Source organism: Aureococcus anophagefferens (assembly GCF_000186865.1).
Source record: "Aureococcus anophagefferens unplaced genomic scaffold AURANscaffold_16, whole genome shotgun sequence".
Classification (NCBI taxonomy): Eukaryota; class Pelagophyceae; order Pelagomonadales; family Pelagomonadaceae; genus Aureococcus; species Aureococcus anophagefferens.
In genome coordinates this window covers 706603-720173 of record NW_008705576.1, presented here as the reverse complement: position 1 = coordinate 720173, position 13571 = coordinate 706603, and the positions used below count along the sequence as shown (strand labels likewise).

The 13571-nt window shown below is 69.8% G+C and overlaps 7 protein-coding genes across 7 annotated transcripts in view; 2 read left to right on the top strand and 5 right to left on the bottom strand.

Annotated features, from left to right (window-relative positions):
- Nucleotides 1-911: 911 nt before the first annotated feature.
- Nucleotides 912-2069, top strand: GPD (hypothetical protein; the record flags this gene model as incomplete). Its single annotated transcript, XM_009040719.1, has 1 exon — nt 912-2069. One exon carries the CDS (start codon nt 912-914, stop codon nt 2067-2069), a length of 1158 nt encoding a protein of 385 aa, XP_009038967.1.
- Nucleotides 2070-2103: 34 nt separating this feature from the next.
- On the bottom strand, nt 2104-3123 carry AURANDRAFT_29370 (hypothetical protein; the record flags this gene model as incomplete). The annotated part of the gene is made up of 1 exon (XM_009040669.1): nt 2104-3123. One exon carries the CDS (start codon nt 3121-3123, stop codon nt 2104-2106), a length of 1020 nt encoding a protein of 339 aa, XP_009038917.1.
- A 3911-nt stretch (nt 3124-7034) lies between these two features.
- AURANDRAFT_29498 (hypothetical protein) lies at nt 7035-7877 on the bottom strand (the record flags this gene model as incomplete). The annotated part of the gene is made up of 2 exons (XM_009040668.1): nt 7035-7322; nt 7647-7877. Coding segments are annotated over 2 exons (519 nt in total), but the record flags the coding sequence as incomplete, so codon positions are not given.
- Nucleotides 7878-8222: 345 nt separating this feature from the next.
- On the bottom strand, nt 8223-8795 carry AURANDRAFT_6659 (hypothetical protein; the record flags this gene model as incomplete). Its single annotated transcript, XM_009040667.1, has 1 exon — nt 8223-8795. A coding segment is annotated over one exon (573 nt), but the record flags the coding sequence as incomplete, so codon positions are not given.
- Nucleotides 8796-9290: 495 nt separating this feature from the next.
- AURANDRAFT_29414 (hypothetical protein) lies at nt 9291-9911 on the bottom strand (the record flags this gene model as incomplete). Its single annotated transcript, XM_009040666.1, has 1 exon — nt 9291-9911. A coding segment is annotated over one exon (621 nt), but the record flags the coding sequence as incomplete, so codon positions are not given.
- Nucleotides 9912-10427: 516 nt separating this feature from the next.
- Nucleotides 10428-12387, bottom strand: RRL5 (hypothetical protein; the record flags this gene model as incomplete). The annotated part of the gene is made up of 1 exon (XM_009040665.1): nt 10428-12387. The coding sequence occupies one exon, from the start codon at nt 12093-12095 to the stop codon at nt 10428-10430; it is 1668 nt and encodes a 555-aa protein (XP_009038913.1).
- A 421-nt stretch (nt 12388-12808) lies between these two features.
- The window catches only part of AURANDRAFT_65727 (hypothetical protein), a gene marked incomplete at both ends in the record, with an annotated part of 5345 nt that continues 4582 nt past the window's right edge, over nt 12809-13571 (top strand). The window contains one exon of the mRNA XM_009040720.1: nt 12809-13555. Within this exon, the coding sequence (XP_009038968.1) occupies nt 12809-13555 (747 nt within the window). The remainder of the gene's footprint in view (nt 13556-13571) is intronic.

Below are 13571 nucleotides of genomic sequence, written 5' to 3'. Positions count from 1 at the left end.
CTGCGTCAGCACGAAGTCCGCCGCGACGACGCCGTAGAACTCGCCGCCCAATACACCTTCTGCGTCGCCGTGATGCCCATCTCCTCGCCCGTCGCGAAGGAGTAGATGTCGCTCCAGAGCGCGTCGGCGTCCGAGGCCTTGGCCGAAACGTACCAGGGCCGCATGCGGGGGTCGTAGGTCGCGGACTTGAGGCTCGCGTTCTCGCAGCCGCGCATGTCGATGAAGCCGCCGCAGGCGCCGTGCGTGATGTTCGCGCACGCGGGCGTGCCGGAGACTTGGTCGATGACGTAGAACTCGCGGCAGGGCGGCGTCGTCGCGAGCCACGTGTCCGCCGCGGCGTCGCAGGGGAAATTCTCGCCGCAGGCCTTCGTGTAGTTCCACGCGCACGCGCCGCCGTCCACGTAGGTGTAGGACACGTTCCCCGTCGGCCCGAAGCCGTCGTTGTAGTACCCGAGGAACGTGCCGTCGGCCTCGAGGCCGACGTAGATCATGTAGAAGCTAGTGGCGTCCCGCATGCCCGCCAGGCTGACGTAGGTGACGTGCGCCAGCGACGACTCGCTCGTGCTCATCCCCGTCTCGATGGACGCCGCGATCATCCGCACCGCGGGCCAGGGCGACTCCATGACCCCGACGATGGAGACCTTGACCTGCATCATGGAGTCCTGCACGGCGTAGTAGCTCGACGAGGGGACGGCGGCGGGCAGCGCGACGGCGCCGACCAGCGCGGCGAGGCGCGCCGCCATGGCGGAGTCGACCGAGGGCTGCCCAAACTCTTGTCTTTCCACAAAGCGGCACGAGGGCGTCAACGAATCCCGAGCGCAGATGGTGCCGCAGAGATGCCGCTCCGCGGCGTAAATCTGGGCGCGATTCCTGGGTGTTGGCTGCTGCTCCTGGTCGCGGGCCTGCCGGCGATGGCGGCGCTGGCGGCGCCGAAGCCAAAGGTCGTGATCGCTGGTGGCGGCGTCATCGGCTGCAGCACGGCCTACTTCCTGGCCAAGGAGCACGGCATCGGCTGCACCATCGTCGACCGCAAGGGCGTCGCCGCGGCCGCGTCGGGCCGCGCGGGCGGCTTCCTCGCGAGGGACTGGAACGACGGCTCCGCGACGGAGCGGCTCACGCGGCGGTCCTTCGACCTGCACGCGCGCCTCGGCGACGAGCTCGCTCCTTGGGGCCCGACGGACTACCGGCGCCTCACGTGCGCGGCCGTCGCGGCGCGCGAAGGCGACGCGCTTCGCCCGCCGTCGAACGCCAAGCTCGAGCACGTGGAGTGGGCCGACGGCGGCGTGCTCGGCGCGCGGCCCATGGGCGACGAGTCGACGATCGCGCAGGTGCACCCGCGCAAGCTCTGCGAGGCGCTCGTCGCGGGCGCCCGGGAGCTCGCGGGCGCGGCGGTCGTCGACGGCGTCGCCGCGGGCCTCGCGCTCGACGCGGGCGGGTCCGTCGTCGGCCTCCAGCTGCAGGACGGGTCGACGCTCGAGGCCGACGCCGTCGTGCTCTGCCTGGGGCCCTGGAGCCACGCGCTGGGGCGCCCGGCGACGGAGCCGCTCGGCCTCCGCGGCGCCGAGGACGAGACGGGCTGGGGCCTCGCGGGGCTGCCGCCCGTCGTCGGGACCAAGTACCACGCGGTGCTCCTCCAGAGCCCGCGCGTGCTCAATCAGGCCGTCTTTTTTCAGGGGCTCGGCGACCCGGAGGTCTACCCGCGGGGCGACGGCGAGACCTACGTCACGGGATTTCCCGACCCGCCCGCGGTCGTCCGAGACCTCCCGGGCGAGACGGAGGTGCGCGCCGACGTCACGGACCGGCTCGTCGCCGCCATGAACGTCGTGTCGTCGGACCTCCGAAACGCGCGCGTGAACCACAAGCAGGCCTGCCACCTCCCCACGGCGCCCGACGGCGTCCCGGTCGTCGGCGCGGTGCCGGGACGAAGGGGCGCGTTCGTCGGCACGGGCCACGGCTGCTGGGGCATTCTCTTGGGTCCCGCGACGGGCGAAGCGCTCGCGAACCTCGTCGCGACCGGCGACGCGAAGACGCTCGATTTGCGCAACTTCGACCCGGCGCGGTTCTGCTAAGAAGACGAGCGCGGGTAGCACTAGAGCCGCAGCTTCAGCACAGTAACTGCTGCGCGTTTTTTTCGAGCCGCGCGGCGCAATACGCGGTTTTCGGATGGTCGCGGCCGTATTCGCGCTCGAAAATCGCGAGCGCGCGCTCGAGGAGCTCGCGCGCTTTGGCCGCGTCGCCGAGGTCGCCGTACGCGTTCCCGAGGTTCATCAGCGTGTAGGCCACCTTCAAGTGGTCCCGGCCGTACTCGCGCTCTTGGATCGCGAGCGCGCGCTCGACGAGCTCGCGCTTCTTCGCCGCGTCGCCGAGGTCGCCGTGCGCGGTCCCGAGGCGGTTCAGCGTGTGGGCCACCTGCACGTGGTCTCGCCCGAGCGCGCGCTCGAAGATCGCAAGCGCGCGCTCGAGGAGGTCGCGCTTCTTCCCGTTGTCGCCGAGGGAGCCGCGCGCGACCCCGAGGTTCGTCAGCGTAACGGCCACCGCGACGTGGTCGCGGCCGTACTCGCGCTCGTTGATCGCGAGCGCACGCTCGAGGACGTCGCGCGCCTTGGCGTAGTCGCCGCGGTCGCCGTACGTGTCCCCTAAAAAAACCAGCGTGCTGGCCACCTTGATGTGGTCGCGGCCGTATTCGCGCTCCTCGATTGCGAGCGCGCGCTCCAGGAGGTCGCGCCTCCTCTTAGCCGTGCCGCCGAGGGAGCCGTACGCGTTCCCGAGGTTCTTCAGCGCGATGGCCACCTGGACGTGGTCGCGGCCGTACTCGCGCTCCCGGATCGCGAGCGCGCGCTCGAGGAGGTCGCGCCTCTTGGCGTTGTCACCGAGGGAGCCGTACGCGCTCCCGAGGTTCGTCAGCGCGCCGGCCACGTGCGCGTGATCGGGCCCAAACTCGCGCTCCTTGATCTCCAGAACCTTCTCCTGGACGCGCACCCTGCTCGCGTGCTCCGCAATCGACTCGAGCAGCGCCGCCAACTCCAAGAGCAGCGTCGTGTCCGACGCGCGGTCGGAGCCGAGCACGCGGCCCACGAGGTCTTCGACGTTCTCCGCATCGGCGACGGGCAGCGCGCAGAGCATGTTGAGGCGCTGCTCGACGGCGTCCGCGTTGCCGAGGAAAAACTCCCGGAAGAACTCGTAGGTCACGTGGCTCTTGTGCATGGGCTCCGACTCCTTGATCGCGGCGTGGTGGATCTGGAGCTCGCAGAGATGCACGATCCCGCCCGAGTCGCCCTGGACGCGCACCGCCACGTTCATGAGAATGTCGCGATAGCCGTTGAAGCAGGGCGGGTTGAACCGGTTCTTGGTCCGCACGATGTCGACGCGCGGGTCCGCGTCGAGCGCCGCATACAACCCCACGATCTCGTCCTCGGTCGCGCACATGACCGAGCCGCGCACGACGTCGAAGAGCCACGACGTCGCCGGCGCCGTATTCTTCGCGTACTCGTTCCGCGCCTTGGCCTCGGCGCGCGCGAGCCCCTTGAGCGGCGCGAGCATCAGGACGGCGCCGCTCGGGCACGCGGCGGTCATAACCTCCGCGTATTTTTTCAAGGCCTTCTCCGCGACCGCGTACAGCTCGTCGAGCGTCTCCGCGGGCGCGCCGTTCAGCGCGCACTGGCGCGAGTCGTCGCCGAGGTCTGCGCCGCGCCACGTGATTTCGCAGACCGCGCCCGAGAAGTGCTCGTCGTAGATGGTCTCGATCTGCTCGCGGGCGATCTTGAACTGCCTCAGGTTCTTGAACAGCACGGCCTTGGGATCGAGGAGGCTGTGCGCCTCGGCGTAGGCCTGGACCTTTGGCCACGCGACGACGTCGCCCTTCTTGGCCGCGTCGAAGGCCTGCTGCGCCTCTACGTCGTAGAGCACACCAATCTCGTTCTTGATGTCGACCTCCGCCAGAGGCTGCTGCGCCGTGCTCACGGCGGATCCCATGGACAGGTGTGCGCGCTCAGGCGTCCCAAGAGTTGACCATCGACGGGCAGCAGGGACGCCGCAGCCCAGCCAAAAACATGCTATCCCCGTTTGTTCAACTTGAACGCCAACACGCTTCATTTACTCGCGGTAGCGAGCATGGCGGCAGCCCCCAACGCCTGAAATGCTGCGCCTCCTCGTCGCGGCCCTGCCGCTCGCGGCGGCGCAGTTCTGGCGCGTGGAGTCGCCGCCGCGCGGCGGCGTCGTCGTCACCGACGAGATCCACATCGCCGCGGTCTACGGCGACGCCCCCGCCGACGGCGCGCCGGCCCTGCGCGCCCCGGGCGGCGCGCCGCCGGCCGTCGTCGTCTGCTTCGCGCTGACCCTCGGCGACCGGAGCGAGCACTGCGAGGGCGGCTGGGGCGCCCAGGGCAGCGCGGCCGCGAGCACGTTCTCCATGCGCGCGAACCTTCAGTCGGCCGGCCACGTCGGCTGGTTCGCGTGCGCGCTCGAGTTCTGGGTCGCGGCGCCCGGCGACCCGGCCCGCGCGCCGCTCTTCGGCGTGCTGGCCCTCGACTTCGTCGCGACGGACGTCGACGGCTGCGCCGCGCTCGCGCGCGACGCGCCGCCGGCGCTGAACTCGCGGCGCGTCTTCGACGTCTTCCCCTTCTTCAACGAGCGCGACGTCCTCGAGGTGCGGCTGCGGGAGCACGACGACGTCGTCGACGTCTTCGTGCCCGTCGAGGGGTCGACGACGCACAGCGGCGGCCCCAAGGAGCTCGCGTGGCGCGACGGTTTCTCGCAGGCCGCGGACTTTGGCCAGTTCGCGCCGCGCGTGCGGGGCCACGTGGCGAACCTGAGCCTCGGCGCGGACCTGGAGGCGTCCCTGTCGGCGACGGAGGCGGCGATCCTGCGCGAGGAGTGGCAGCGCGACGCCGCGGCCGCGGCGCTCGAAGCCGCGGGCGCCGCGCCGCGCGACCTGGCGCTCGTGAGCGACGCGGACGAGATCTGGCGGTCGACGCGCCTCGCGACGATCCTGCGCTGCGCCGAGTTCCTCGACGCCGAGCTCGGGAGCGTCGACGCGCTCCTGCCCCTCGGGTCCGAGATGAACTGGCACGTCTACGACTTCCGGCGGCGGTCCGCGCGGGACTCGAATCTTCCACCCGACTTCAATGTGCGCGTATGCGACCGTTTCGGACCAGTTTGGTCGGGACGTCCCAAACCAGCGGTCGATTTCCTCACAGGTGGCGGTCGCCGAAGCAGTGGGGCCACGTCGCGCGCGAGGGCGCCGTGCTCGTCGAGGCGTCCATGCTCGGCGTCGGCGGCGCCGGCGGCGCCGCGCGGACGGGCAGCGACTGGCGCCGGTCCACGCGCGGCGACCGGAGCCCCGCGCTCGGCCGCAAGGCCGTCCTCGACGCGGGCTGGCACCTGTCGTCCTTCGGCGGCGTCGACGCCGTCGCGCGCAAGCTCGAGGCCTACATCGAGGCGCCCATCTACAACACGTCCTTCTACACGGAGAAGGCGCGGCTCCAGCGCCTCATCGACGCGGGCGTCGGCCACTTCGAGCTCGTCAACGCCGAGCTCGGCGGCGGCGGCGGCGCGAAGAAGTACTTCGCCTGCGACGCGGACCGGTCCGACGTGCCGGCGCACGCCCTCGCGCACCGCGGCGGCCACCTCGCGGGCTTGTTCGGCGGCGGCGAGGGCTGCCGGTCGCTCGACGCGCGGTCGCGCGCGGAGCTCGACGTCGACATCGCGCTCGCGAGATCCGAGTCGCACCGGCGCGGCACCTACGCCATCACGAACCTCTTCTCCACGCCCGAGGAGCTCGAGCGGAAGCGCTCCTTCGAAGTCGTCGCGGAGTGCGCGCGCGACCCCGCGACGGGGGGGCTCGACGTCGCGGCGTTCGACTTCGCGCTCGAGGAGCGGTGCCGCGCGGCGAGGGTCCGCAGGCGCATCTGCGACCGCGTGCTGGCCATGTTCCGCCCCAAGTGCGAGGATTTGCTGCTCATGGAGGCCGACGCCGCCAGGGTCGTGACGACGCGCGAGATGGTCAACTTCGTCGACGAGGCCCACTTCCCCGTGACCGTCGACGACTTCCCCCGCGTCGTCACCGTCGCCGCCTGGGACGACGCGCGCGCCAAGGCCGAGGAGTTCTGCGCGGACCACGGCCTCGCGCGGCCCGAGTGCGACAGCCTCGGCGACGCGTTCGCGCGCGGCCAGCCGGAGAACGCGTGGCTCGACGAGCACCGCGACTGGCCCCGGGCGGCCTGGCTCGACACCTAAGCTACTAGGGCCGCGCGCAGGGCGGCTCCGGCGGCGACGACGTCGACGTCGATGCGCGCGGTGTAGCCCGCGCGCGGCCGCTCGAGGCCCACGTAGCGGACGCGGTCCAGCGCGCCGACGAGCTTCTCGTGGAGGTCCCAGAAGGGGCCGATCTCGATGAGCGACGCGCGGGCGGGAAGCCAGAGCGCGTTGGCGAGGCCCGCGCCGTGCTGGCCGACGACGACCCGCGACGACGCGAAGACGCGGACCTGCTCCAGCGGCGAGAGCTCCTCGGGCGTTACGGTCCGGAACGGCGCGGCGCACGCAGAGCACGCGCGCTCCAGCGCCTCGACGAGCGCGGCCTCGTTCGTCAGGCGCCGCCCGATGGCCTTCCCGTCGAGCTTCCGCCGCACGAACGTCGCGTACCTCGCCTCCGGCGCCCCGCCCAGGCGCCCGAAGACGGTCGCGCGCAGGGCCTCCACCTCGCGGCGCTGGAAGCGGCCCGTGGCGCTCCGCGGCGGGAGGTCGACGAAGGCGTAGCCCCGGGAGACGTCGGCCGCCGCGCGCTCGAGCTTTAGGCCGAGGAGCTCGACGAGCACGTTATGGAATTTGAGGTCCTGGAACGTCAAGGCCGCGTCGACGCCGAGGGCCCGGCGCGCCGTCTCCATGGGGAGCGCCACGTCCAAGAGCGTATGCCCGAAGTTCGCCAAGTTCGTGTGCGCGACGAAGACGACGGGGTCGGCCGGCGGCCGCGGCGGCGTCGGCGCGTCGCGGACGACGGCCGCGCGCCGCCAGCGCCGCGCGTCGCAGGCGAGGCCCGGGTTGCCGTCGAGCCAGATGCTCAGGTCGTCGAGGTACGACAGCTCCTTCGGGAGCGATGTCAGCGCGTTGTCGGACGCCCAGAGCGCGCGAAGATGCAGGCAGCCCGCGAGCGACGCGGGCAGCGCGGCGAGGCGGTTCGACGCCACCCAGAGCGATTCCAGGCATTCGAGGTCCAACTCGGGTAGCGATGCCAGTCGGCACCCCGCGACCCACAGCGTCTTCAGCCGCGGCAGGCGGCCGACGGCGTCCGGCAGCGCCGCGAAGTGGTTGTCGTTGGCCCAGACCTTCTGCAGCGTCGGCGCGTCGCCGATCGGCAGCTCGGCGAGGCCGCAGCCCGACAGCACCAGTTCCACGAGGCGCGAGAGCGTCCGCAGCGACGCGGCGCCGAGCGGATTCCGGGAGAGCTGGAAACACGCGAGCGCCGGCGGCAGCGCCGGAAGCGCCGCGAGCTCCGAGTTGTGGAGTTCCAACTGTCGGAGCGACGCGAGGCGGGAGATGCCGTCGGGCAGCTCGGTGATTCGGTTGAAGCCCAGACCCAACACGCGCAGCTCGCCGAGGTCGCAGACCGACTCGGGCAGGCGGCGGATGTCGTTGCCGTGCGCGCCGAGGACCCGGAGCCGCCGGAGCTGCCCGATGCTGGCGGGCAGCTCCGCGAGCGCGTTCTGCGACACGATCAGCGACCGGAGGCTGCGCAGCGCGCTCAGGTCCGGCAGGTCTGCCAGGTCGTTGCCCTTGAGGTCGAGGACGACGAGCAAGGCCGCATCGCTCAGCGTCGGCACGGCGACGAGACTGCGGTAGCTCAGGTCGACGCAGGTGCGCTCCGTGTCCTCCAACGCGCTCATGTCGGCCGATGTACAGGTGCAGCCCTGTCGGCCATTGTCAATGGGGTTCAACGATATTCATGACGCTCAAGAAGTGCTCCGTTCCTCCAACGCGCTCATGTCGGCTCATGCCATGCAGCACATAGCACCTAAACGTGCAAGAATCCACAAAGGAATTTTGCAATTTAGCGTCCGAGGGTTAGAATGAGATGTTGCCCCGCGCGGATCGGCTCGCGCCCGCCGCGGAATACATGTACGTTACGCGCGGAGAGTTCAGGACCGTGCCTTGTCGACGGCCGCGTTGACGTCGCTTTCTGAGGCGGTCGCACTCAAGGAAAGGGCCTGCGCCACCGCGGCTCGGGACTCGGCGCCGCGCGTAAGGTTCTTCAAAGCCCCCGCGGCGCGCTCCTTCATCGCGCCGGTGCCGGTCCGCAGGAGGGCGACGAGCGGGTCCACGGCGCCGGCCTTGGCGATGGCGATCTGGTTGTCGGCGTTTAGAGCCAGGTTCCACAAAGCCCCCGCGGCCTGCTCCTTGGCGCCGTCGGTGCCCGTCCGGAGGAGGGAGACGAGCGGGTCCGCGGCGCCGGCCTTAACGATGGCGATCTCGTTGTTGTCGTTTATAGCCAAATTCGTCAAAGCCCCCGCGGCGTGCTCCTTGGCGCCGTCGGTGCCGGTCCGGAGGAGGGCGACGAGCGGGTCCAGGGCGCCGGCCTTAACGATGGCGACCTTGTTGTCGTTTTTCACAGCCAAGTACTCCAAAGCCACCGCGGCGTGCTCCTTGGCGCCGTCGGTGCCGGTCCGGAGGAGGGCGACGAGCGGGTCCAGGGCGCCGGCCTTAACGATGGCGACCTTGTTGTCGTTTTTCACAGCCAAGTACTCCAAAGCCACCGCGGCCTGCTCCTTGGCGCCGTCGGTGCCGGTCCGGAGGATGGCGACGAGCGGCCCGAAGTCGCCTCGGGACGCCGCCGGCGCCAGGATGGTGACGAGCGGCCCGATGTCGCCTCGGGACGCCGCCGCGTCGGCCTCGGCGGCGGTCGGTGTCCCGTGGGCCGTCGACCCGGCGCTCGTCGCCGACGCACGCACCTTGCCGGGGCCGTTCTCGCTCGGCGCGTCGCCCGAAGGTTCAACACCGACGACCTCCGCATACGGAACATCGTCCAAAGCATCAGACGTGGCATCGTCGTCCTCCTCCTCGAAGATCGTGCCGTCGCGCGCCGCGGCCGCGAGCGACTTCCCGCTTCGCAGCGCGAGCTCGATGATCTCGGCCGCCGGTCGCTTGATCGGATTGATCTGGAGCGTGGCCGCGACGAGCTCGCCGAAGGTGCTCGACGCGGCTTCGTCGACGAGGCTCTTGACCTTGTCGCGGCTGAGCGCGAAGAGGCCCGCGCCGCTCGCGCTGCGGTCCTCGAGCGACTTGCCGGTCGCCGCGCCGGCGACCATGCAGCCCAGGGCCCAGATGTCGTCTTTCGCGTCGTAGGCGCTGCCGAGCGCCTTCTCCGGCGAGCGGTAGAGCTCGGCGCCGACCGCGTTCTTGGACGAGACCTTGGACTTGGCGACGACGATCTGCGCGAGCCCGAGGTCGATGATGCGCGCGTCGCCGCGGGCGTCGAAGAGGACGTTGTCCGGCTTGAGGTCGCGGTGCTGCATGCGCCGCGCGTGCATGTGCGCGAGCGCGGACGCGATCTGGATCGTCCACCGCTTGATCTGGCCAGCCGGAAGCGGGCCGGCGGCGCCGTCGATGCGCTCGAGCAGCGAGCCGCCGGTCAGGAGCTCCGTGACGATCGCGAAGAACGGCTTCTTCTTGAAGGACGTGTAGTAGCGGACGATGTTCGGATGATGCAGTTTCGCCAGGCGCGACGCCTCTTGCTGCAGGTTCTCGATGGGGACGCCCGCCTTCTTGATCTTGATCAGCTTGACCGCGTACAGCTGGCCGTCGTCGATGTTGCGCATCGTGTGCGTCGCTCCGAAGGAGCCCTCGCCGAGCTGGGACGCTTCCTGAAACGGATCGTCAGAGTCGTAGGGATCGTACTTGAAGCTGTCCTCCGTCGCGAGCATCTCGTGGTCGTCGTGGTTCGCCACCAAGAACGCCAGTTGCAGGTCCTGCTTGTAGTTGTCGATGTCGGCTTCCGAAGAGCGGCGTCCATCAGCGCTGCCGGCGGCGTTGAAGGCGCGCTCGAGAGAGGAGCGCAAATTGTCGAGAGCCTTCTTCACCGACTCGTCCTCGACGGCCGGCGACGACGCCACGCTCTGTAACACGTCGCTCAGAGCTTCGAGGCGCCGCGAGAAGAGGCGCCGCTCGTCGCGATCCGGCCCGGCGAGCTTAGCTTCCGCGACCTTCCACGCCTCGTCTGCGAACTTGTCTGCGAGGGCGTGGCCCATGTACTCGGCGCCGATGCCCAGCACATTAGCCCGGAGGCGGTTGACGGCGATGCCGCAGTGCTGTAGGATGCTCTTCCCCGTCACAGCCTTGACAACACCGTTCACGCCCGCAAATCCCGCCCCCGCGAGGACCTCCATCGCTTCACTCGCCCACTGCTCAAGCTACTCGCGACCGGGAAGCGGCGAGCGGACTCAGGCACGAGACACTTTGGAGCACCACGAGGCGCCTACTAAGTAGGCGTCACACGCCTCCGCCCGGCCACAGGTCTCTGCGACCCTTACCGGGCCTAGGCTAGGGCCCCGGATAAGCGCCCCCCACCCCGAGGCGCCCCCCGTCACAGGTCTCCGAGTGTCGCCGCGGACGGGCCCGCGCGAGTAATCGAACCTCCGCCGCCCGAGTCGCTTGCTGTTGTGGGTTGCGCCCGAGACCTCGAACCTCCGCCGGCCGAGTCGCTTGCTGTTGTGGGTTGCACCCGAGACCTCGGACCCTAGGTTGATGGACGCCAGGTTGCAGACCGCGATCTCGTCGGGCGCCGTGTACTCGACGATCTCCGTGCACAGGTTCGACGACTTGATCGTCCCCAAATGCTTCTGGTTCGACTTGCCGTTGCAGGCGTCCTTGTAGAGCATGTAGGGCGTGCCCGTCTCGACCTGGCTGTCGAGGATGGCGAACCAGAGCTGCTGCGCGGGGATGGCCTTGCGCGCGCAGCCCTCGGCCTCATAGCGCTCGTAGAGCGCCTCGAACTTGGCGCCGTGGCAGTCCGCGAGGCCCGGGCACTCGTTGGGGCACATGAGGGACCAGAAGCCGTTGGCCTCGACGCGCTTCATGAACAGGTCCGGGATCCAGAGGCCATAGAAAAGGTCGCGCGCACGCTCTAGCTCGTTGCCATGGTTCTTCTTCAGGTCGAGCCACATCTCGATGTCCGCGTGCCAGGGCTCGAGGTAGATGGCGAAGGAGCCCTTGCGCCTGCGGCCGCCCTGGTCCACGTAACGCGCAGTATCGTTGTAGACGCGGAGCATGGGCACGATGCCGTTCGACGTGCCATTCGACCCGCAGATGTAGGAGTCCGTCGCGCGGATATTGTGGACCGACAGGCCGATGCCGCCCGCGTACTTGGAGATGGCCGCGCAGCGCTTGAGCGTGTCGTAGATGCCCTCGATGGAGTCCTCCTTCATGGCGAGTAGGAAGCAGCTAGACAACTGCGGCCGCGGCGTGCCGGCATTGAAGAGCGTCGGCGTCGCGTGCGTGAACATCTTCTGCGACATCATCTCGTAGGTCTCGAACGCGCCCGCCAGGTCATCGCCGTGGATGCCGAGCGCGACGCGCATGATCATGTGCTGAGGCCGCTCCGCGATCGCGCCGTCCAGGCGCATGAGGTAGCTCCGCTCGAGCGTCTTGAAGCCGAAGTAGTCGTACTCGAAGTCGCGGTCGTAGACGATGGCCGCGTTGATCGCGTCCTTGTGCTTCTGCACCGTGGCGTAGGTCTCGTCGGAGATGAGCGCCGCGGGCTTCTTCGTCTTGGGGTGCACGTGCTTGTGGAGCTTCTCGACGACGTCGGAGAACGTCTTGTCCGTCGACTTGTGGAGGTTCGACACGGAGATGCGCGCGGCGAGCACGGAGAAGTCGGGGTGCTGCGTCGCCATGTAGGCCGTCGTCTGCGCCGCGAGCTCGTCGAGCTCGTGCGTCGTCACGCCGTCGTAGACGCCCTGGATCACCTTCTGCGTGATCTGGTTCGGCTTGATGTACTTGGCGTCGAAACCGTAGCAGAGCTTCTTGATGCGGCTCGTGATCTTGTCGTAGCGCACGGTCTCCTTCTTGCCGTTGCGCTTCACGACCTGCATGTCGTCGTCCGCAAACATCGTGCGGTCGCGCTCGCTGAGGGGCCTGCGGAGCGGCAAGCGGTCGGCGCGGCGGGGAGGCGTCGCTCGTTTTGAATGTCGCGCGCGCGCTTTACCGCTTCGCGAGGCCACGTGGCGGCGCGCGGGTGCGCGGCGGCGGTGCGCACAGGCGTCCAACCGAGGGAAGTTCGTGTCGTCGGGTGCGTTTGAATTGCGGCGCGGACGGCGGCGTTTCGCGCGCGTCGAGCGCAGCGCGCGTAGCGCACGCAGCGTGCGGAGCCCTGTCACAGACGCTAGGACAGTTGTCACTCAGTACGATACGAGACCCTTGAGCAGCGAGGAGGACGGCGCCCGTGATCAGAGGACAGGAGCTGCCCCGTACGAATAGGCTTCGCACGAAAGCGGGACGTTTAAAAGTGTAACTTCGACCTCGGCCGAGGACAACTACGGAAGGAAAAGCATGGTAGGCTTCGACGGAGGGCCACCGATGGTCCGGGAAGAACGGCGAAAACTATGAAGGTGCCGTGATGCCGTCGAGCACTCCCGCGCAGTGGGCGGTCCGCCACTGCGAGGAGGAAACTTTTAGTAGGCACGAAAGCATTAAGTGGGAATTCAAGAAGTGCTCCGTGTCCTCCAACGCGCTCATGTCGGCTCATGCCATGCTTCACATAGCACCTAAACGTGCAAGAATCCACAAAGGAATTTTGTTGCGGAGGCTGCCCCGAGCGTTTAACATGGCGCCCGCAGCCCACCATGCCACGCTGTCCGCGGCCTGCCGCGAGCTGCGGTCCGTGATCGTCGCCGGCGCCGAAGCCGTGGGCGCCGACGCGGGGACGAGCGCCTACGGCGTCTGGCTATCGCGGACCCTCGGGGAGCGGGGCCTGTCGCGCACGGTGCCGACGCACGTCGACGTGCTCTGCGAGCTGCTCGTCGCCTACAACCGGGAGAACGGGTGGCGCCTCGAGGCGTCGGCGCTCAAGGCCTGGGCGGCGAGCTTCGACGGCGCCGGCGACGAGCGCGTCGGCGCCGAGGACGTGGAACGTTTCGCGCGGTGCGCCGGCGGCGCGTGGCGCGGCGGGTCCGCCGCGGAGCCCCCTCTCTCCGCGCGGGACTGGGTCGTGGCCTTCACGACGGGCGACGACGACGCCGACGCGCTCGTCACGCAGATCCGCGACGGCCTCCGGCGGCGGGGCCGCGACGTCCGGCGCCTCGAGTCCGCCTTCGCCGCGGCGCTCACGGACGAGGGCAAGGGCGCGAAGACGCTCCCCATCGCCGCGGCCGTGCGCGCGCTGACGCGGTCCTGGGGCGGCCGCGAGGACACGCGCCTCGTGCGCGTCGCCGGCCGCGCGCTCCGCGGCGGCGCGTTCTGCGACCGGGGATCGACGGCGGCGGACCCCAAGGCCCACCGCGGCGGCGCCGTGGACTGCGCGCGGCTCGTCGCCGCCGTGCGCCGGTCCTTCCTCGCGCCCGTCGACGGCGCCGTCGCGTCGACGACGG